Genomic DNA, 23,047 nt, shown 5'->3' with positions numbered 1-23,047 from the left:
TCTTTTAATAATATTATTTCAAATTTTTGAATTTTTTTGTCCAACTTTGACGTCATGCTTACTCCAAGTTAAAAATTACAGGTTAATGCCTATAAGTAATTCTTATTCTGTAGAAAATGGTCTTTAAAATAAGCCTAAGATTATTAAAAAGCGTTCATTATTTTAGAAGTTATTCAAATTTTGTAAAACATTGAAAATGACGATTTTTAAGAATATCTTCTACAAATTTTGGCCAAATGACTTCTGTAAGGTCTTATTCTTTTTAAAATTTTATCGTCTTTCAAAATAAAAAACAAAAAAAATTTACTTTTTATGAATTTTATGTTAAAAAATTTTTGTCATTCCTTTGAAAATGGGTGGACTGACAATTTCGGACGGTACTGTATTTAAAAATCCGATACCAATGAATGCCTTAACTCCTCAAGAAATCAGTGACTTTAAGCGAGCGACAATATGTCACATTTGTCATCAGAAAATACCGGCAAGCGAAAAGAAAGTCCGCGATCACTGTCACCTTACTGGCAAATATAGGGGTGCTGCCCATGAATCGTGCAATCTAAACTACCAAGACTGTCAAACAATTCCCGTGGTGTTCCACAACTTAAGTGGTTACGACGCTCATTTTATAATTCATGCGATTTCTACGAGCTTTGAAGGAAAAATTGACCTCCTCCCCATTAACAAAGAGAAGTACATCTCTTTTACTAAACATGTCAAGGGGAGTGAGGTCAAATTTCGATTCATTGACTCATTGCGATTCATGGCAGCATCCCTAGAAAAACTCGCATCGTACCTAGACGAGTACAAAATCGTCAACTCCGTTTTTGCCAGTACGGTGACAGATCCGGATAAAATAAAATTACTAACGCGTAAAGGTGTATTCCCCTATGAGTACTTTGACTCGAAAAGTAAGTTAGACGAAACCGAATTGCCCCCGATCGAGAAATTTTATAGTACGCTTTATGATGCCGGTATTTCTGATGACGAGTATGCGCATGCGCAAAATGTATGGACCGAGTTTGACTGTAAAAATCTATATGACTATGTCCATTTGTATATGAAAACTGATGTACTGTTACTTGCGGACGTCTTTGAAAATTTCCGAGTAGAATGTGTAAAAGCGTACGGGTTAGATCCTGCCCACTACTACACAACCCCCGGTTTAACTTGGGATGCTATGCTCAAGTACACGAGCATAGGATTGCAACTTATAACTGACATCGATATGATTATGTTTGTTGAGTCTGGTATTAGAGGTGGCATTAGCCAATGTTGCAACCGATATACTAAAGCAAATAATCCGTATATGGAGAAATTTGACAAAAATGAAGATACAAGCTATATTATGTACTTCGATGCCAATAATCTATATGGCTGGGCAATGGCTCAAGCGCTCCCTTATGGCGGCTTCAAATGGGTTGATAATGTCGACAACTCCTTCGATTTTAATGTGCCTGACGATTCACCTGTTGGGTACATACTCGAAGTTGACTTGGAGTATCCTGAAAATCTCCACGATACTCACAAAGATATGCCATTTTGCGCAGAAAATGCGAAACCACCCCTCTCGAAACAGGAGAAATTATTAACAACTCTCCAACCAAAAGAAAAATATGTGATCCACTACCGCACTTTAAAACAAGTTGTCGCCAACGGCATTAAGCTTGTTAAAATTCATCGAATCTTACAGTTTAAGCAATCAACATGGCTTAAACCATATATAGACTATAATACGATGATGCGAACCAACGCCAAGAATGAGTTCGAGAAAAATTTGTTCAAGCTCATGAACAATGCGGTATACGGTAAAACAATGGAAAATGTCCGTAAACATGTCGACATTAAGCTTGTCACCCAATGGTTTGGCCGCTATGGAGCTGAAGCCCTTATTTCTCGCCCGAATTTCCATAGTCGAGCGATATTCGACGAAAATCTGGTTGCCATTGAACTGCGTAAAACCGAGGTACTACTCAACAAACCGATATATGTGGGGTTAAGTGTGCTCGATGTTTCCAAAACGCTTATTTACGATTTTCACTACGGGTATATGTTAAAAAAATACGGCGACAATTGTAAACTGATGTATACCGATACAGACAGTCTAATCTACGAAATTAAATGTAAAGATGTCTACAATGACATGAAAAATGACATCCAAAAGTTCGATACGTCAGACTATCCCGCAAACAACGTGTACGGCATTCCGCAAGCCAACAAAAAGATTCTCGGTCTAATGAAAGACGAATGTAACGGCAAGATCGTTACCGAATTTGTTGGCTTGCGGAGTAAGATGTACAGCGTACGGGTTGAAGGTGAAGACATTATTAAAAAAGCTAAAGGCATTAAATCCGGCGTTGTTAAAAAGAGTATTCACTTTGATGATTATGTAAAATGTCTGAGAGATTTTGACATTCAAACTTGAACGCAATATAACATTAGATCGCGGTTACACAATGTCGAAACTGTAAAACAGATAAAAGTAGCCTTAAGTCCGCAAGACGACAAACGATATTTGTTACCGGGGAGTACTGACACTCTACCGTGGGGACATTATGCGATCCCGAAAATCGACGAATGATTTTGTAAAACATGATTGTAAAAAAATAAAAGGTTTGTTAATAAATAATGCAATTATATACAATTTCCATGTGTTTTTATTTAAAAAATCCTTCCATATATACATAATAACATATGATTAAAACTTATATTAATTTAAATGTGCAAATCGCCCCTAGTAACTTAACGCAAATGCCAATCAGCCAGCAAAGCAATCAAAGATTAATGTTAGCGTAGAATCTCTTTATAAATCAAAACTACTTCCAACAACAGACCTTTACAATGCCAGTGCCAACTGATTTAATATTGATTCATTACTGATTCATTGTTGATTCATTATTGATTCATAGTTGATTCATTATTGATTCATTGTTGATTCATTGTTGATTCATTATTGATTCATTGTTGATTCATTATTGATTCATTGTTGATTCATTATTGATTCATTAATGATTCATAGTTGATTCATTATTGATTCATTGTTGATTCATTATTGATTCATTGTTGATTCATTATTGATTCATTATTGATTCATTATTGATTCATTATTGATTCATTGTTGATTCATTATTGATTCATTGTTGATTCATTGTTGATTCATTATTGATTCATTATTGATTCATTATTGATTCATTGTTGATTCATTGTTGATTCATTATTGATTCATTATTGATTCATTAATGATTCATTGTTGATTCATTATTGATTCATTGTTGATTCATTATTGATTCATTGTTGATTCATTATTTGATTCATTATTGATTCATTATTGATTCATAGTTGATTCATTGTTGATTCATTATTGATTCATTATTGATTCATTGTTGATTCATTATTGATTCATTGTTGATTCATTATTGATTCATTATTGATTTAATGTTAATTAAATTTGGCACTGGCAGTGTAAAGGTCTGTTGTTGGAAGTAGTTTTGATTTATAGAGAGGTTCTACGCTAACATTAATCTTTGATTGATTTGCTGGTTGATTGACATTTGCGTTAAGTTACTAGGGACGATTTGCGAATAATAGATTATACATTTGCTTTATCTTCCCACGTATTGTGAGAATTATCAAAGCCAAGCCATTTGACAAGAAACTTTGTTTCCACGTGTCTTGAGAATTTTTTCCACAAGATAAATATCTGAATATTTTACTTTAAGAAGTTCCTCTTCATAAAATCCTCCGCTGATGGGTTGATCCTGGTAATCCTTGAGCTTGTAAGTCACTGGTTGAGTTGATACAACTTGATCCACGGTGAATATTTCTGTTGTCCAATTGGGTGTATATCCTTTCTCAAAAACGTTTTTATATTTGCTTACTCGAACTTTGTCACCAATTTTATACTTTGGTCGTCTTAAAGGAATTTTTCTCAGTTTAGAGATCCTTTCTTTTAAAATTTCAACGTCTTCTGAAGTAACATCTTTAGGCTTCATTCCAATTGTTCTATGTTTTGTATCATTATAGTTGGAAATAAGAGTAGGCAATATATCATACCACTTGTAATTTCCTCGTAAACTAAATTGCATCCACATGTTTCTTTTTAGTGTTCGATTAAACCGTTCAACAATAGAAGCCTTCATATTACTGTATGTTGAGTAAAAATTTATTTTATACTTTTTCATTAATGCTTCAAATTGTGAGTTATAGAATTCTTTTCCTTTGTCACTATGCAAGTTTTTTGGTATACGTTTTTTAGCAAATATAGATTGCATTGCATGAGAAACATCTTTTCCATTTTTACTTTTTACTGGAACAGCCCAACCATATTTCGAAAATATGTCTATAACTGTTAGTAAATACTTGAAACCTTTATTTATTCTTGAATAAGGTATCATTTCTACTAAATCTGCTTGCCAGGTCTCATCAATATCACGCATTTCAACTCGCCGTCGAGGATAATTTTTTCTAGCCTGAGTATGAAGTTCATTCACTACTGTTAATTTTTTGTTGTTCATTCTCAAGAGCACTTAAGCGAGTATCCAGTTCACTAATAATTTCAGCTGTTCGATAAGATAAGTCTTGATTTATATCTTTTTCAAAATTTTTTATCTTTTCTGTAATAGAGTCTTCAAGAACTTTTAGAAATAAGTTGTTATTGTCCACCTCTGATCTAAGTGAGGCACTAGCTTCATACAATAAACGCACTTCGTGTTTTATCATATGTCGTACAAGTTTTAAATTGACAGCGTCGTTTTCTTCTTCAGCGTTAGCAAGATTACAGAGTTTTCTTCCTTCAACGTCAAAGTTACCTTGAGAATTAAGTTTAAAACCAACTCCAGGAGGCCCTCGTCTTGCTGATCCTCTTTGATTGAGAGGATGTCCGAACACGTCAATGCTCATTGTTGAAATGAATGATATTTGCTAAAACATATCTTAATATATAATTTTAGCTTCACGTAGTTCCTCAATGATAGACATGATTTCATTATTGTGACTAGGATTTCCAGCAGCTTCAGAAGCCATTAATAGTCTAAGACGGTCAACCAACTCATTCGGATCATCCCAATAGATATATTCTCGTTGAAAATTTCTGTTTGTAATCATAAATTTAGGTAATGAACTACCGCTTACAGATGGCTGTTTGGTAGGTGTTCGAGGGAAGAATTGAGATATAAAATTCAAATACTTGTAACTCTTATCTGTACGTATAGATTCAGAGGAACTGTACTTCTTTTTGTGTGCATTAGTAGCAATCAGAATCTCTTTATAGTTTCTTTCATCAGCTTCACTTATAAACGATCTGGTAGGTTTACTTTTGAATAAAAGTTCAAGTAATCCAGGTGTTTGAAGATATCGTTTATCACCAATTTTAACAATCTGATCTTCAAGAGTTATTGGTGAATCACCAATCATAAGTGATCCATCACTTAGCTTACGTATGCCGTATGTTGAATCTAAACATTGCTTTCTATTATGATTTAATAAGTATAGAAATTTATTACTTATTTTATCATCATCTGGAGATTTTTCAGTTTCACTTTCATAGTTTATGCTATCATCCTCTTTCTGCTCTTTCTTTTCAACCTTAACATTTTCAATCTTGACATTTTCATGTTCACTGTCTGTCAAGTTGATAATTTTTTGTAAGGGTTGAATTATCGGTTTGAAAGTTTCATTCAACACATTTTCAGCTTCTTCTTTTCCTAATTTTAACACACGATGTTTTCGCCTAATTGCCTCACTAGCTTTAGCAATTTGATGAAGATATTCTTTTTCTTTATGAAACATGTTATTATTACAAGGTTTCATATTGAACTAACAATATTTTAGAAATGATCTTATATTTATAGTGTTACAAAGCTATCAAATCCTTTTCTATATCTTCCATCATTTAAATCAGAATCCTTATCAATTACTACAAATCCATATTTGTCTGAATTCCAACATGTTGAACATAATTCTCGAAATTGATTAAATGTCATGTCAGTATTAACATGATCATCATAAACATGTCTTAAATTTTTCTCATCTTGACGAAAAAGAACTAGTAAATTAACATTATCACGTACTAAATGTTTAGGAACGCGGGCATATGTTTGACAAAGATAAAAAGAATCAACATCAACATGTCTACCCATGCAAAAGAATGCCCTTACATTATCTTGCTTCTCGCAAGCAATATCATCAAATATAAATATTGAATTCCGTTTTGCATCTTTAGGAGTAATGACTTCTTCATGCTCACTAAATGGTAAATACTCTACTCCTTCAACATTACTTACAACTTGTTCCAAGAATTTATACTTGGGTTGATGTAGAGACTTTGAGTACAAGTAAATATTATCAAATCTAAGACCATTAGGATGTAAAATTAAAGAAAGCAGTACATTTGTCTTTCCACAATTTGATGGTCCACAAAAAATAGCTCGAATACTACCTGATAACAAGCTACCATGACGCTTCACTTTCTTGTCTTGTTGTTCAACAATCGAGTCTAGATTGACGACTGGCAGCTTGTGAAGTTGTTCCTTGAACCGCATCCTGATTTAGACTGCCGCTAAAGGTATAAATACAGCGCTTATATAGCTCACAAGTCATTCTAATTTTAACTTTCACAGAGTAAGGTATGATTATATATCATCACTCTCGAGGAAAAGGTTTAATTAATAAACTTATAAACAAGTTGCCATTTGAATTACATTTGCCAGGTTATCAATATTGTGGACCTGGTACAAAGTTAGCAAAACGTCTAGACCGAGGTGATCCAGGTGTTAATCCATTAGACGCCGCTTGTAAAGAGCACGATATTGCTTACTCGAAAAATCGAGAAAACGTTGAAAAAAGAAACGCTGCTGATAGAGTATTAGCTGACAAAGCGTGGCAACGTGTATTTGCACCAGACGCACGATATAGTGAAAGAGCTGCAGCTTACGCAATAACAAACGCTATGAAAGCAAAATCAAAATTTGGAATGGGAGTAAAGAAGAAGAAGATAAAATCAAAGAAGCGAGTAAATCTTAGGAAAATTGTGGATGCTGCAAGAAAATCAATAATTCCTGGTAATGATGCTCGATCAACAATAAAGTCAGCTATTGAAACAGCTCGAAAAGCTGTAAGGAATGCAGGTGGTAGAGAAAAAGTTTTAACACCTCGTATTCTACCTGTGCCATCAAAAGTTGGTGGTCTGTTACCATTAATTCCAATTTTTGCTGGGCTAAGTGCACTTGGAGCACTTACTGGGGGAGCTGCTGGTGTAGCAAAAGCTGTTAATGATGCAAGTGCAGCAAAAGAGCAGTTAAAGGAAGCTCAGCGTCACAATAGAGAGTTGGAAGCAGTTGCACTTGGTAAAGGTCTACATTTAAAACCATACCGACAAGGGTTGGGACTTCATTTAAAACCATACGTTAAAGGACAAGGTATTAAGAGACAATGTACGAAAAAAAAAGTTTAAAGCTACCTCAACGAGCACTTACTGATCTAGATTTACTTAAATATGCTAAAGAAATGAAAATTCCTCATTTTCGAGGAGTTTTTATGCGAAATGAACTACCTATAAGAGATCCTCGAAAAAATGAATCCGCCATTATTAATTTAGATGATAAAGATGGTTCTGGAACTCATTGGGTTGCATATAAAAAAGTTAATAATAAAGCAGTATACTTTGATAGTTTTGGAAATCTTCAACCACCCTATGAACTTGTCAATTACTTAGGTTACAATACTTTAATACAGTATAATCATCAAAATTATCAAGATTATAATAGCTTTAATTGTGGTCATTTATGTCTAAAATTCTTATGTGGACAGCTTGAAATAACTCAAAAATATATTCTATATAAGTGATTGTAAGTCATTGCAGCTAATCAGTATATAAAAAGTCATCAACATGGAAGAATCTTTTACTCTGACTATCTCAGGCAATTCATCTGTCCTGGAGGCAGAATATTTTCCTCCGATAGAATTATTATCTAATAAAAATTATGTACTTGGCTTAGTTGAATTACTAACCTTCAATTCAATTCCTAATATTGATCAAGGTAAAAATAAATTTTATATTGGTGATAAAGTGATTACTATACCCCCTGGAAGCTATGAAATTGAAGATATTGAAAAATATATTCAAAACTCTATTGAAAATGGATCTGAAATTGTAAGAATCAAACCTAACAATAATACTTTACGTAGTGAAATAACAAGCAGCCTTGAAGTGAGTTTTGAACAAAACGATTCAATTGGTAAATTATTAGGATTTACTCCACGAATATTGACAGCTAATATACCTCATACGTCAGATGTACCAGTAGCCATTCTTAAGGTAAATGCTATCAGAATTGAATGTAACATTACTACTGGTGCATACATAAATAATAAAAAGGTACACACAATTCACGAATTTTTTCCAATTGTACCAGCTGGATATAAGATTGTGGAAGTTCCATCTCACGTCATTTACCTTCCAATCGCCGTGAAGACAATACATAATATTCAAATAAGAATCGTTGATCAAGACGGAGACTTAATAAATTTTAGAGGTGAAACTATAACAATTCGATTACACGTTAAATCAACGTAATGGGAATTGTATTTCATAGAAAAACTGGTGGAAGCTATATAAATGAGTTACCATGTCAGAAGTCATTCATTCCTCAATCAGTTCGCAAGAGACTAACATCTCAGAACATACTATTTCTGAAGCAGCTCGGCCTAAGAGTTTATCAAGAAAACAAGGGAAAAAATTAATTTTTCACATACTTTTTATTTGTTGTTGTAACAAAAATGAAAGAGATTTTAAACATTCTAAGTCCAGTAAAATTTGATAATTCTGTGGCACACTATGAGATTCATGCACATCAACCATACGTGTCATCAGCATTTAATAACAGTGACGAGATTCGAATTGCAGTTCAACATCAAGACTTGTACATTCTTCCCTCTAAAAGTACTCTACACGTCACTGGAAGAATTGTTAAGCCTAACAATACGCTTGTAACTAATACAAAGTTAATTAGCAATGGTATTTCCTACCTGTTTAATGAGATTCGTTATGAATTAAATGGTGTTGAAATTGATCGCTCCAAAAATGTTGGTATTACAACCACAATGAAAAATATAATTTCTCAAACACCTAATCAAATGATTTACTCTGAAAATGCTGGTTATCTACCTTATGATGATGATGATAGCAGAGTAACAAATGATGCTGGATATTTTGATGTAAATATTCCACTAAGTATGATTATTGGTTTTGCTGAAGACTATCGAAAGATTGTTGTAAATGCAAAACATGAACTTATTTTAACAAGATCTCGTACTGATCTAAATGCTGTAGTAAACATTGAAGCAGCAGAGCGTGAAGAATTTAAAATTATTATTAATAAAGTTGAATGGTTGATTCCATATTTAATGGTAAATGATCGACAAAAAATTGAATTATTGAAATTCATTGAAAAAGACTCACTTATAACAATGAGTTTTAGATCATGGGATTTGTATGAATATCCTATGATTCCTGCCACTCAAAAGCATGTGTGGACTGTAAAAACTTCAACACAAGTTGAAAAACCTCGATATGTTATTCTTGGTTTTCAAACAAATCGAAAAGAAGATCAAGAAAGGTATGCAAATTTATTTGATACCTGCAATCTTCTCAATGTTAAACTTTTCTTAAACTCACAATACTATCCTTATGGAAATTTAAATTTAAATTTTACTCAAAACAAATTTTTCATATTATATGAAATGTATTGTAATTTTCAACCGTTCTACTATGGAAAAGAATCTGAACCTTTATTAACTAGAAATAACTTTAAAGATTATGCACCATTGGCTGTTATTGATTGCTCAAAACAAAACGAATTTCTAAAACAAGCATCTGTAGATGTGCGATTGGAATTTGAAGCAAGTGAAAATTTTCCAGCCAATACAGCTGCATATTGCCTTATAATTCACGACCGCATTATACAGTATACACCAATCAGCGGCGTTGTTAAAAAAGTAACGTGATTGGTAGAAATAATGACCAATCGTACACGACATCGGTAGTGGGGGTATTTGGAGTGGTGGGGGAAAGGCTATAAAGAGAGCGTCTCTCTAAGGCTTGAGCCATTATTCTATTTCAGATACCATGGCGTACGTCGTAGATATTCAGTGCTTCAAGAGACCATACAACGAGTTTGTCATCAAAGAGTTGGCGATTCTACCACTTCAACAAGATGCTCATCCATTGGTCTACCTCTTCGAGCCGCCATATGCCTGGAGTCGATTGCCTGCAAGATACAAATGTGAGAATCGATGGCTTACAAATAATTATCATGGTATCGATTGGGCTGCTGGTGACGTATGTTATGAAGAATTACAACCTATAATAAAAGAAGTACTAATAGGTACACCTACCGTTTATGTAAAAGGTTTAGAAAAACAAAAATGGTTCGAAAAATATACATTGAATGTGTTTAATTTAGATGATTTTAAATGTCCGTCGCTAAAAAGTTTAAGTGTAGACAGTTCATCTACATGTACAAATCACACACGTAGCTTTAGCAATTGCGCTGTTAAAAATGTATGTAATCTACGAAATTGGTTGATACAACCATCGAATGTACTACGAAATAATATAGAAAATAATGATGAAGTTGACAATGATTGTACATTGAAAGATTTTTATAATGATTGTGAAAATTTCCTATATAATGAATAAATGTATTAAATGTCTATTAATGTTTACTTTAATTAACCTTTCCCTATCCTATTATCTTTATTACACATGTGTAAAACTATTAAACACGTTAAAACTAGTCTAGACTTGTCTTATGACGTCACAAAGTGGGCGTGGCTCAATAATAAAAAGTGGGGGTATTTTGCAAACATAAAAAGCTATTGCGCATGCGTAAAAATAGTGGTATGGGTACTGCGCATGCGTAAAAGTAATGGTGGGGATAATGTGTGATATTTGGGTATAAATAGAGGCACCTTGAGCTGTAAAGCTCATTCTGTTTTGTAACTTCACAAACTATTATCTCTAAGAAAAGATGGATCTAACCAAAATCAACGCCATTGGTCGCATGGATGCTTTCCTACCTACGAAGCCGCTTTCCGAGCTGACTCCTGGACATAAGTATCCTATAACGAAGATCCAGGTTGTCAACACCAGGTATGGAGTCAAGGTCGTCGTTGAGGTGGATAAAAAGTTCAATACATTCCTGCCTTCAAGATTTGTACCAATGTTCACTGATGACTCTATATGCTTGGATCAGATGCAAGAAGCTATTAGTTCTGGACAATTACGGCTGAAGTATATTGGTGGTCCATACAACCATATTGAATTTAAAATAAAACAAGTGTAAATATTGTATATTGAATGTAAAACAAGTGTAAATATTGTATATTGAATATAATAAATGTATGAAATGTTATTAATACTGTATTTAATTAAATACCTTCATTAGTATTACGTTAGATAATAAGGTTTACATTTTAAGGTAATGTTTAATAAAATAGATTTTAAGGTTATGTTTAATACAATATATTTTAAGGTTATGTTTAATATAATAGATTTTAAGGTTATGTTTAATATAATAGATTTCAACAACTTTTACAAGCGCCATCTATTAAAATTTTAATAATCTTATTAGTGTAAACAATATGGCGCCATCTTTGCCCGCGAAATACAAACGATTCAGTTGTGGCGCCATCTCTCGGCACCGCACTCTGTCGGTAAAACAAAATGGCGGCTCACTGTTTAAGCAGTTTGAATTTATTAAATAAAATTTTTAAATTTCCCGACAGGCAGGTTTGAATTCGCTAGTGGCGCCATCTGTCGGCGGTAGTCAGAACTAAAAAAATCGGTCGGTAAAACAGAGAACCCTTTGTAAGCCACTTGGAAGTTTAAAAATAAAATTTTAAATTTCCCGCCAAGCAAGTTTGGAATTCGCAAGTAGCGCCATCCAGCGGTGGCAGCAGGAACTACACTCGGTCGGTAAGGTAGAACACCCCTTTAAACCCACTTGAAAGTTAAAAAATAAAATTTTAAATTTCCCGCCAAGCAGGTTTAAATTCGCTAGTGGCGCCATCTATCGGTGGCAGCCGGAACTAACTCGGTCGGTAAAACAGAGCACCCCTTTTAACCCACTTAAAGCTATGGAAGTAAAAATTTAAATTTCCCGCCAAGCACATTTGAATTTGCTAGTGGCGCCATCTAGCGGTTTAAGTTTAAATTAACTCGGTCGGTAAAACAGAGAACCCCTTGTAAGCCACTCGAAAGTTTGAAATTAAATTTTTAAATTTCCCGCCAAGCAAGTTTGAATTCGCTAGTGGCGCCATCTAGCAGTGGCAGCAGGAACTACACTTGGTCGGTAAAACAGATTCCTACCTTATCGGTTGAGTCAAGATTTCTGTCAGGTCCCTACCTTACCGACTGATGATAAAGTAGAAATCTACATTACCGACCGTAGGTACTTAGCCGAGATCAGAACCTGCCCCAGAACCCCCCTAGCTATACTACTAATTTTAATACAAATTATATATTTTAAATTTGTGTTTCATTATTAGATTACATAATTTTTATATTGATATTACATACATAGGTCAACTTGCAAAAAATTTCATTTTGATTTGAAAAATTTCTTTGAAAATTAAAAAAAAGTTTAATTAATAAATTTTAATATTTTTAAATATTTAAATAACTAGAGTTATTTAAATTCATTAGTTGAATGTTGAATGAAAATTCATAATTACTTTTTCAATTATATTGAAATTAATTTTTCTACATATTTATAACTAAAAGTAACTATGAAGATATTGCAAAGTTGAAGTAAAATGAAGGATTTTAATTCAGCTTGAGATATAAAAAGAAAGGATAAAATCAATGTGCAAGAAAGGTTAGAATGAAAGGGAGAAAAAAGTTTGCGGGTTTTGCGCTTCATGACTTAACACTTGGAGTGAAATTAATTCCTTTCAACTATAGAGTAATTTCTCGTTTTGTTTCATCTTCTTTTATTTTTCTTAAATGTTACCTAGTATATAACTGTATATACATATACATTTTTTGTATTATTTTCTTTTTTGCAGTCCACTTAAATACCTTTTTGAGGGAAAAATTTTACTGTCGAGCTATTTCTTTCCTGTAGCAATGAAAAATTATTAAGAATGGTTTTAAATTTAAAAAATGTTATCACAATTCTACTGTGAATTAATGTGTGATAAAAAATTTATTTTATCTTAAAAACTCTTTAGTTGCAAATCAGTATTTAAATTAATTGTTTCTTATAACTTTTTTGATACTTTTCTCCCTTAATATTCTGTAATTCCCACTAACGAACAATAAGAATTTTTCTCTTTTTTTCTATCTATTCTTTTTCCCAAGTGACACTTGTCTCGTCAGCAAAAAATTTTGTTTGCAATTTTTTTATCTCCCTTATTATTTTCTCCTTAGATAATGAAATTTTTCTCGATCAATGAGAATTTTGTTTTATCAATTTCAAATAATTGGAATCATTTTACCTTTTTTGGTTAGGTGCTTGATTAATCTATAGTGGAGGATAAGATTCAAGGATTAGAATTTTCTTTTTAAAAAGTTCTCTTTTCATTTTATTTTACGTGTGACCTAGAATGATTATGTTGAATAAAAAGATGGGAAAAATCTTGTTTCATTTTGAAAACTGTGGGAGTATCAAGAAATGGTTGAGGTAAACCTGGAAAAGTGATCTACTTTGTTTTTATTACCGGACGTGCCACACGTGTTTTATGGCCATTTTTACGGAGCCTTTAAGTTTGAATGCGTAGTGTTATAAGCCTCCGAGATTTGAGAAGCTGACATCTCGAGGCAAATAAAAATTGAAATTAAGCTATGAAATCTCATCTCAAATGTTGAAATTTTTAAATAAATTTTTTTTTTTGTTAAATTGTGTTTTACTACTAAATTCTTCAAAGATTTAAACATTTTAGTAAAAGGATTATTTTGTAATTTTTATGATTAAAATTGTCTGGAAAATATTCTTTGAAATTTTCAATTAAATGCATAATTCAATGGATAGTTTTTGAGATGTACTACAATTACTGAAGGGCTCTCTGATCCTCGAAGGCTATTAGCTGGTAGTAGTTGCTAATAAGCGGTCTTAGACGATAGACCATTATTAGGCGTCAATGTATTTGTGACAGTCGAACTCCGATAGAAGACATTATATGGATCCTGAATAGATGACTCAGCCTAAATAATTGAATAATTAGTAGTTCTATACATAAATTTGTGATGGTCACCACAAAGTTCTGCACGTTTATCAGCGTCATATAAATGTGAGTGTTTTTTATTTAAAATTAAAAACTTTTGTCTCAAAATTTTATGTTGGAAACTGTAAATAAAGCGTGAAAATAGTTTTTAATTATTTAAAAAAAAAAAAATAACCTACTGTCAAATGAAAAATATTTAAAATGCCCATTTTTTCAAGCCACTGACTGTACCTAATGCCTTAGTATTTAGGTATTAAATTTAATTACTTCCTATTAAATATAAAGTAAATTATAATTTCAATTAATTATTCAAATGTCCAGTACTGATGAATTCGTATTTCATTCGGAGCATTAATATTTATTAAAGACAATTTAATCAATAAATAAATAATGTAGTTCAACGAAGAAATTTTTTGTCTTATAATTAAATTTAATTCGTTAATACACTTATTGTTCGTGCATAAATAAATAGGGTAGTAATTTTATCAAAAATACCGGAAATAGTTTGATTCTTTTGGTCGATTACTCAGAAAAAATTTGTTAATTCACGTTCCTTATTTTATGAATAGTGTTCCCTAAAAAGTATAAGCAATTCTCGAATATTGTTAGATCGCTTTTGTCAATTGAACGGGGTGGTTCTTAGTAATGAAATTTATTAGAGTATGGTTTTTAAGTTATATTTTGTGGAAGGAAATTCAAGAAGTTGTTACAAGTAACAATTCAAAAACGCCTTCAGAAACAAGTTATTTTGATGAGCTTGTAAATTATCTAAAAAACGAATCTAAACTCTATCAGGTTGTGTTTATTCTTGATGATAAGTTTGATAGAATGGACCCAGTGATGAATTCTCTAATAAAAAAAGTCAACGAAGAATTTCCGTCTTTGAGTGTGAACTATAATGCAAGTAAACTTCTGTTAACCAGGTACCGTTTATTAAATAAATAAATATTTTAAATTAAATTTTTTTATGTTTCGATTTTTTATTTATGTTAGAAGTTCACTTTTATGTCGAAATTTACTAAATCAGAATGACACTTACTTTTAGAAGAATAATAAAGAAAATTATTTCTATTGGTTGTAGAATTTTTCAAGAAAGCTTCAAAAGGCATACACATTTAAGACGAACGACATTGTTTGTATTCCAAGCAAATAGTAATAGTTTTTTTGATATAATTCTAAAAAACCTGGAAACTATAAAAGGCGCATCAAATTTATCATTACCAAAGTGTTTAATTATTAATTCTTTTGAGATAATTCATGAATACCTTCGAAGTACCTTGCTTTCTTTTTGGAAAAAGAGTTATTTGGATGTTACAATTATGATATACAATCAAAAAGTACAAGAGGAGCCTTACTTGTGTCAGATAAATCCTTTTATGGACAAGTACATTTGTCGGAATATTTCATCTGCAGTTCAATGGTTTCAAAATAAGTTACGCGATTTAAATGGATTCAAATTTGATATGAATTTAGTTGCTCAAAATAGTGATAGAAATTCAAAAATTCATATAACAAGCAAAAAACTTGTACAAATTTTTGAACAAACAATGAATCTAAAACATGAAAAAGGAATAACAAGTGGTAACAAAAAAAGTGCACTAATGAATTTGCAGCAATTGTTTGTTATAAATAATCAAGAATTATTCTTCGGCACTGCATCTCTTCGAATTCTAAAAATTGACAGCATTCAAGCTGTCATTCCAAAAATGGAAAAGTTTAAAAAAGTTTTTGTTTTTTCATCTGAACTGTTTTACATGATTTTGGGAACAATTGGCATGATAGTTACCATTTCCGTCACAGCTTTTTTTATGAAATTTAATACAACTGTATGGAAAATGTGGAATATCAGTAAAATGATAATTGGAGTACCTTCAAATCAAGAACCAAATAAGTGGTCAGAGAGAATTGTATTCGCTTCTTTATTGATAACATGCACTGTTTATACGGGATATTTTTATTCTGTAATTTTGGACATAAGTCTACAGTCAGAAACGGTAATTTCAACTTTAGAGGAATTGGCTGATTCGTCATTGATACCGGTCGGAAGTTTTCAACTATGTCATCATTTACAGCATAGTTCTATTCCTCATTTGAAAAAACTGGGAAGTAAATGTCAAACTTTTAAATCCGAAATGTTAATAAATGAAAATGGTTGTTTAGAATGCTTAGCTAAGAATAAAAATGTGAGTTGCATGTATGCTGATGCTGAATATCATGTTAATTCTCATGTCAATGTAGACGAGTTAAATGTTAAAATTTTACCAGAAGCTGTTGACTATTATATTAACGCGTGGTTGTCAGTTGGTAATTCACCGTACAACGATCGTTACGATGAAATAATTCTAAAAATTTCAGAATTTGGGTTAAATAAAGATAATTATCCATCAAATGTACTATCTCAGAAACATTCGCCACCAGAGGAAATTAAAAAGTCAAAATTTCTATTTATTGCATCTTATGTATTAGGCATTGGATACTCTATTTCTTTTATTGTTTTTCTATTTGAAATATTAATAGGTTTATTGCAGAAAAGAATGTATACTTTTTACACACTTTTCAGATTGTCAAATGTATGAGATTTTTCTTTTTGAGTGGAATGTGAATTTTATTTTATTACTAATAAATAATTTAATCCTCGCTGACGCACAACTAATTGTGAAAAATTATGACTTTCATTTTTTTGTTCATTAAGAACTTTGTTAGAAGTAATCAGATAATATAATATCTGATAAAAAAATAAGTTAAAAGCTTATGGAATTTATTTAATAAATAAATTTAAATTTTTTGTACCACTAAATGCGTTTCTAAACGTTAATTTTTAATCCTAAGTTAATTGTAAAGACTGTAACTTTTTTAACCCTTTAAGAACCAGTGATGTTTTTAGGCAACATGAACATTTTTTTGTTAAAACGTGCATAACTTTCTGAATTTTAAAAGCTGAATATTCAAACAATATTTTCAATCTAATCTAGTAAATTTTCTATTTAAAATACTGTTGTTCAAATAAGAAACCTTTGAAACTTTTCCTGAAAAGCTTGTTTAATGTTTAAAAATAAAAATTGGGATTATTTAAGAAAATAATTGGGTCCTCAAAGGGTTAACTGTGTGTACAGATTTACGCATTATAAATTTATCTTCTTGACAAATATATCTAAATTTTATATACAAATAAAATTACATAAATAAAATAAAATTAATATAAACTCCATATAATTGTTAATAAAAATACGAAAATTGTTGACAAATAAAGTTAAAAAAAAATAATAAAAACTGTACTGTAAATAAGTAGCGGTTAGCTTCATCTCTTTATTATTTGAAAATAAAATAAAAAATTTATCTAAAGTAGGAAGTAAAATTAGGTCAGTTATGTATTTAAAAAACGTTTTTTGAAAAGTAAAAATTCACGTTCACTGAAAGTTTTAATTATTTTTCATTTTTAATTACAAAAATATTTATATTTGAACTTATCCTGTGCTTTACGCGATCATTCTAATTGCTTTCACCTATAATGGTAATTTTAATTTCTCGTTTTAAATAAAACTAATCTTCAAAACGAAAAAAAACAATAATTAAGTGTACTTTTAACAGAAAAAAAACACTTCCTTTTCTAAAACCATTTAATACTACCGTTTATCTTTATCCTTCATGCCACTTCATTTAATTTGAAAAAGTAATTATTTAACTTTCTTTTTCACAAGAGAAGAAAAAGTAAATTTAAAAAAAATGATGACTTTATTATTTTCACACAGAATTTACTCCTTCAAAGTATGTTACAAATTTATAAAGTCTTTTTTATGGCTTAAAAAAGCACATATGAAAAATAATATATTTAATTTAAAATTGGAGAGAAAATTTAAATGTGATTTTAAAAATACTGTTGAATTACCATTATTAAAATTATTATTATTTTTTTATGTTTTGAAAAAAGATTAAACATTTATTTAATTTACAGTGTATGTTTTTTCCATTTTTTCCTGATTTTATATTCAGTTGGTTTTTATTATGTCTTTATTAATTAATATGCAGTTTTTTACATTTTCTTTTTATGGAAAAAAATTTGTGAATTTATATATTCAAAGCTCACTTTCTTTTCAGATTCGCTTTGAATTCAAAAAGATATAATCTTAATTTTTCAAATAAGAAATAAATAAATAAACATATACTGGCATTTAATTTAATGAAAGAAAATTGTGAAAATTCATTACTCTCTTTATATGAGAAAAAAAACGCTTCTATCTTTTTGTTTATAAATTGAAAAAGGGAAAAATAAATATCAAATTAAAATTTCAGTTCGTCGGGAGAATATAATGTTTTATCAATGTACACATGTTACACTGATGCAAAAAATTTATAAAAAGAGATATAATTTTCTAGAAAATTTTTAGTCAACTAAACCATTCTGGTTTACAAACCATTCTGTTAATTGGAAAACGGGAAAAACTTCTATCTTCTTTTTACACTTTTTAGAACTAGAATAATTTTTTTTAATTTTTAAAATGAAAAAGAGCAGAGAAAAATGTAAAGGAAAAGGAATTCATGAAATTTAGTGGGAATTGAAGAAGAAATAAATTGGATAGTGTTTGAAACAATTTTTTGGTTTAAAGTACAGAAGGAGGAGTGGGTGGAGTTTACAAACATTTTATGCATTCTGCTTTTATAATAATATGTTTGGAATATACTACATAACTTTTGGATTTCGACTGCTTTTGCCCTGTTACCGCCCCTTTCGCGTAGCGTTACCGAGATTATTCAAATGTACCCCACCGAGTGGCACTTCCGGAATAATATATACTACCACTAACAATGAATATAGAATTCTGTTATACGCAACTTTTCTTTTCGCGATTTAAGCAAAAACAATGTTACATTTTATGTACGTTTAAAATAAAAATATATTACTTATTTAATTTTAAAAATATTACGTTTTTTGCATCGCCCTACCTTTCCTTGGCATATTTAAGGGGAGGGTAAACCTATATTTTCAACTATATAAAGAAAATATTTTGAATATTTAATAAAATTATTTGTATACTAATTTTTTGAGAGGAATTCAATGGTCATTAAAAAAATTAGTCAGACAATATTTTGACACTTTTTGAGTTTTTATTTTTTCTTAAAATTGATAGATTTTCAAATCCATACGTAATTTTGTAGAAAATATGTTTTTGTATACTTAAAAAAATTGCTGAATGAAAAAATTAATATTTACAAAAGTTTTAGGTTTTAGCATTTAAAAATAAAATAGTTTTCAGGTTAAGATAATTTAAAAAAATATGATTATTATTAAATTTTATTGTACGAAAACTCATTTGTTTTTTTTCTAACTAATTTCAGAACAAAAACTTTTTCAAAAAATTATTAAAACTTTATTCGATAAAACATTTTTTTTGAAAAAGTTTATGTTTAGAAATTAGTTAGAAAAAATACAAATGAGTTTTCGTTTAATAAAATTTAATAATAATCATATTTTTTTAAATTCTTAACCTGAAAACTACTTTTTTTTAAATGCTTAAACTTTTGTAAATATTAATTTTTTCATTAAGCAATTTTTTTATGGATACAATAACATATTTTCTACAAAATTACGTATGGATTTCAAAATCTGTCAATTTTTAGAAAAAAGAAAATTCAAAAAGGGTCAAAATATTTTCTTCATATAGTTGAAAATATAGGTTTACCCTCCCCTTAAAGACATTCACAAAATATAAATCTAATTTTATGTAATATTTTAAGAGAAAAGTGCGAGAAAAAATAAATAATGATGACCCAATAATCACATGTTGTTTAATATTTTTAGAAAAAAAAATAAAAGTTCTATTTTACTTGAATATGAAATGACGTGAAGTGACTGTGACATTCGTATCCTTCATTCCAAGTAGAAAAATCTTATATAGTCGGACATACATATAAAGTTTAATATTCGAAAGTTTAGATCAAGTGGAGAAGCCTAATTCAGTCAGACTTTACACTCGTTAAATTTTCAACTATTTATCCAAAAGTAGAAAATTATAATTTTAATAAATTTATTGTTTAAAAAAAAGTAAAAAAGTATTTTTCGATTTTTTTGGAAAAAGCCAAATCGAAGTTCAATTTAAATGGTTATTTAAATTATAAATGAAAATTTTTTTAGTTCTTATACAATTTGATGGAAATAATTTTTTAATTATTGTATAGTTTTATAGAAATAATTTATTTAATTATTATATAGTTTTATATAAATAATTTTTAAATTATTATCAAACGATTTTATAAAAAATAATCTTTATATTTTATTCAATTAAACCGAGAATGTACAAATTCAATCCAAATTCAAAAAACTGATTGGATTAAAAGTGTAGATTTTTTTTAACAACATTTTAATAAAAAGGCAAATTAGACGATGAACAAGTAGAATTTTTAACAAGAGGAGAAATGTTTGAGTTAAAGAGGATCCTTCAAAAATCCCTTCAATCAGCTTTTAATATTATGATCTCTTATGAAAAATATTAAAATATTTTAAAGAAAAAATTAAAAATATTTAAAAAAAATTTAAATCAACTTCAATAAATTTTAATCAATGAAATATTTCCATATTATTTAATTATCAAATAGTAAAACGATTTTGGTTTATATACACACTTTTCATATATGGGAAGGCTGATTCTGAAATTTTGCCACGATTTCGATGAATAAATTTGAATTCATTAAATTTCATTGTAAATCAATGGAAATCTAGTCAATTTTCAAGGGAATTACTAATATTATTTATTTATTTTTTGAAATTTTCGCACATTTTTTTACTCTTTAGTATAAAATAGAGCAGAAAAAGAGAGAGAAAAATAGATGAGTCAAAATTGGAAGCTAAACGGAAATTTTCTATTTACATGTAAAAATCAAACAAATTAACTAATTTAATTCACCTTGTAGAATTCTATCTTCATTTATTTAACTATCAGAAAATGAGGATAATTTCAAAGAGTAAAAAGTTTTTGGAACAACTGTACTTTTTGGAAAAAAGAGCAAACTACATGGTTTTTACCAGGTTTTAATGAATCTACATCAAGGTTGTATTTTGATTTTAGAGCTAAATGAATATTTATTTGTTGCAAGTAAATATATATTTGTTGCAAATAAAATTGTAGATAAAGTTGCAAATAATTACTTTTTGCAAATACGTTCGCACGTAAACTTCTAAATCACATAAAAATTTTAGTGAGGCAGAATAAAATTTTATTTGGTTCAAATTAACATTATATATTTATGGTACATAAAATTTTATTTCCGCCAAATAACAATTTTTATTCGAAACAAATATAAATAGACTAGTAATCTCTGAAACACAAATATAGTCTTTTCTTACGCGGTGCAAAAAAGGGCACTTTTTTGCACCTTGTTATGAAAAATATCGTTCGTAACTAGTGCTAGCAGTTACCAATTTTTGAATGAGCACTTTTTTTGGAACAAACTGTAGGCGAAGCTATACAGTTTGTTCCAAAAAATGTGCTCATTCAAAAATTGACAACTGCTCGCACTCGTTACGAAATATACTATATTTGCTTCAAATGAATTCTATTTGCTTTCAGTAAAACATTTTTTAGAAATATAAAATCTTATTGTCATGTTTCTATTCTCTTTTTTAAAAAACTATTTTTCACAATTTGCACATTGAATTATTAAAAATTTCAATTTTTAAAAAATATTTTTTCCTTCTGAAAAGTTTATTAAAAAAAAATTTCATACAAATATTTATTTATTTAAATATGTAAACATGTTTTGAAAAGTAAGAATTAATAATATCATAATTATTTAAAAAATGATTTAAAAAAATGTTTTAAAAATTCTCTCAATAAGAGTGAATATAAAAAGAACCCACATTCTAGACTGATAATATGATTATGGTGTCGAGTGTATAAAGTGAAATAAATTATTACTCAGTATATGCAACTTTTATGTAAATGTGGAAAAATGCAAAGTGCATCTGAAAGCGTGTTTCCATCAAGTGATTCGTCTTCTTTTTTTGCGTATATTTTTTTCTTTTTTCTCTTTTTTTTATTAAATACTACATTGCAACAACACACAACACTGTACTCATTTTATTCCAGGTCACGAATATTCTACCAGAGACTAAAGTACCTTTGGGAAATATTTGCTCTTGATTGTCTGTTAGTGCAATCGGTCGGATCAGTCAATGTCATCTCGGATGTATTCTTAATCAGTTCCTAGTGTGAACACATGCGAGCTTATCTATATATACCGTACGCTAAATTGTGATTCATTTTTCCAACTTTTAATCTGAATATGTAAATAAAATATGTTCGAGATTTTTTTTTCTTCATATATATAAAATTCGAAGTCCGTTTTTATTTTTAAAAAAATTCTACTATTGGAGATTATTATTTCTTGAACCAAAACTGAAAACGCAATAAAAAGTTTACCTCCTATTGAAAAGATGTCATTTAAAAGTATTTTTAATAGCAGATTTTTTTTAATTTTCTCACTCTACTTGAAAGTTCTTAATTAAAACATATTTTCTTGTAAGGATATGTTAGGAAAATTTAATATTTCATAATAGACGTTTTCCGTCTGTTTTTATGAAATTATAAGTCGACTTTTCTTTTATAACTATCGTTTGCGAGAAAATTACGCGAAAACGACCTTTAGTCGTAAGTAAAGGTCTACATTTAAAACCATACCGACAAGGGTTGGGACTTCATTTAAAACCATACGTTAAAGGACAAGGTATTAAGAGACAATGTACGAAAAAAAAAGTTTAAAGCTACCTCAACGAGCACTTACTGATCTAGATTTACTTAAATATGCTAAAGAAATGAAAATTCCTCATTTTCGA

General features: G+C 29.7%; 3 protein-coding genes across 3 annotated transcripts; 2 read left to right on the top strand and 1 right to left on the bottom strand.

The window, feature by feature from the left end:
• Positions 1–403: 403 nt before the first annotated feature.
• LOC122504511 lies at positions 404–2,422 on the top strand. Its single transcript, XM_043615659.1, has one exon. The coding sequence runs from the start codon at positions 404–406 to the stop codon at positions 2,420–2,422; it is 2,019 nt and encodes a 672-aa protein (XP_043471594.1).
• Positions 2,423–4,929: 2,507 nt separating this feature from the next.
• Positions 4,930–5,805, bottom strand: LOC122504510. Its single transcript, XM_043615658.1, has one exon. The coding sequence runs from the start codon at positions 5,803–5,805 to the stop codon at positions 4,930–4,932; it is 876 nt and encodes a 291-aa protein (XP_043471593.1).
• Positions 5,806–6,572: 767 nt separating this feature from the next.
• LOC122504497 lies at positions 6,573–23,047 on the top strand. The gene is made up of 2 exons (XM_043615635.1): positions 6,573–7,346; positions 22,873–23,047. The coding sequence occupies exons 1-2, from the start codon at positions 6,623–6,625 to the stop codon at positions 22,971–22,973; spliced, it is 825 nt and encodes a 274-aa protein (XP_043471570.1). The 5' UTR covers positions 6,573–6,622; the 3' UTR covers positions 22,974–23,047.

This window comes from Leptopilina heterotoma, unplaced genomic scaffold (assembly GCF_015476425.1).
Source record: "Leptopilina heterotoma isolate Lh14 unplaced genomic scaffold, ASM1547642v1 Lhet_300, whole genome shotgun sequence".
In the NCBI taxonomy this organism is placed as follows: domain Eukaryota; kingdom Metazoa; phylum Arthropoda; class Insecta; order Hymenoptera; family Figitidae; genus Leptopilina; species Leptopilina heterotoma.
This window is presented reverse-complemented; position numbering and strand designations above follow the sequence as displayed.

Excerpts from the sequence above, each read along its gene's own strand:
- LOC122504511 (XM_043615659.1), top strand. The coding sequence starts at position 404 with ATGAATGCCTTAACTCCTCAAGAAATCAGTGACTTTAAGCGAGCGACA.
- LOC122504510 (XM_043615658.1), bottom strand. The coding sequence starts at position 5,805 with ATGAAACCTTGTAATAATAACATGTTTCATAAAGAAAAAGAATATCTT.
- LOC122504497 (XM_043615635.1), top strand. The coding sequence starts at position 6,623 with ATGATTATATATCATCACTCTCGAGGAAAAGGTTTAATTAATAAACTT. Across the intron at positions 7,347-22,872 it reads AGCAGTTGCACTTGGTAAAG|GTCTACATTTAAAACCATAC; the intron begins GTCTACATTTAA and ends TCGTAAGTAAAG.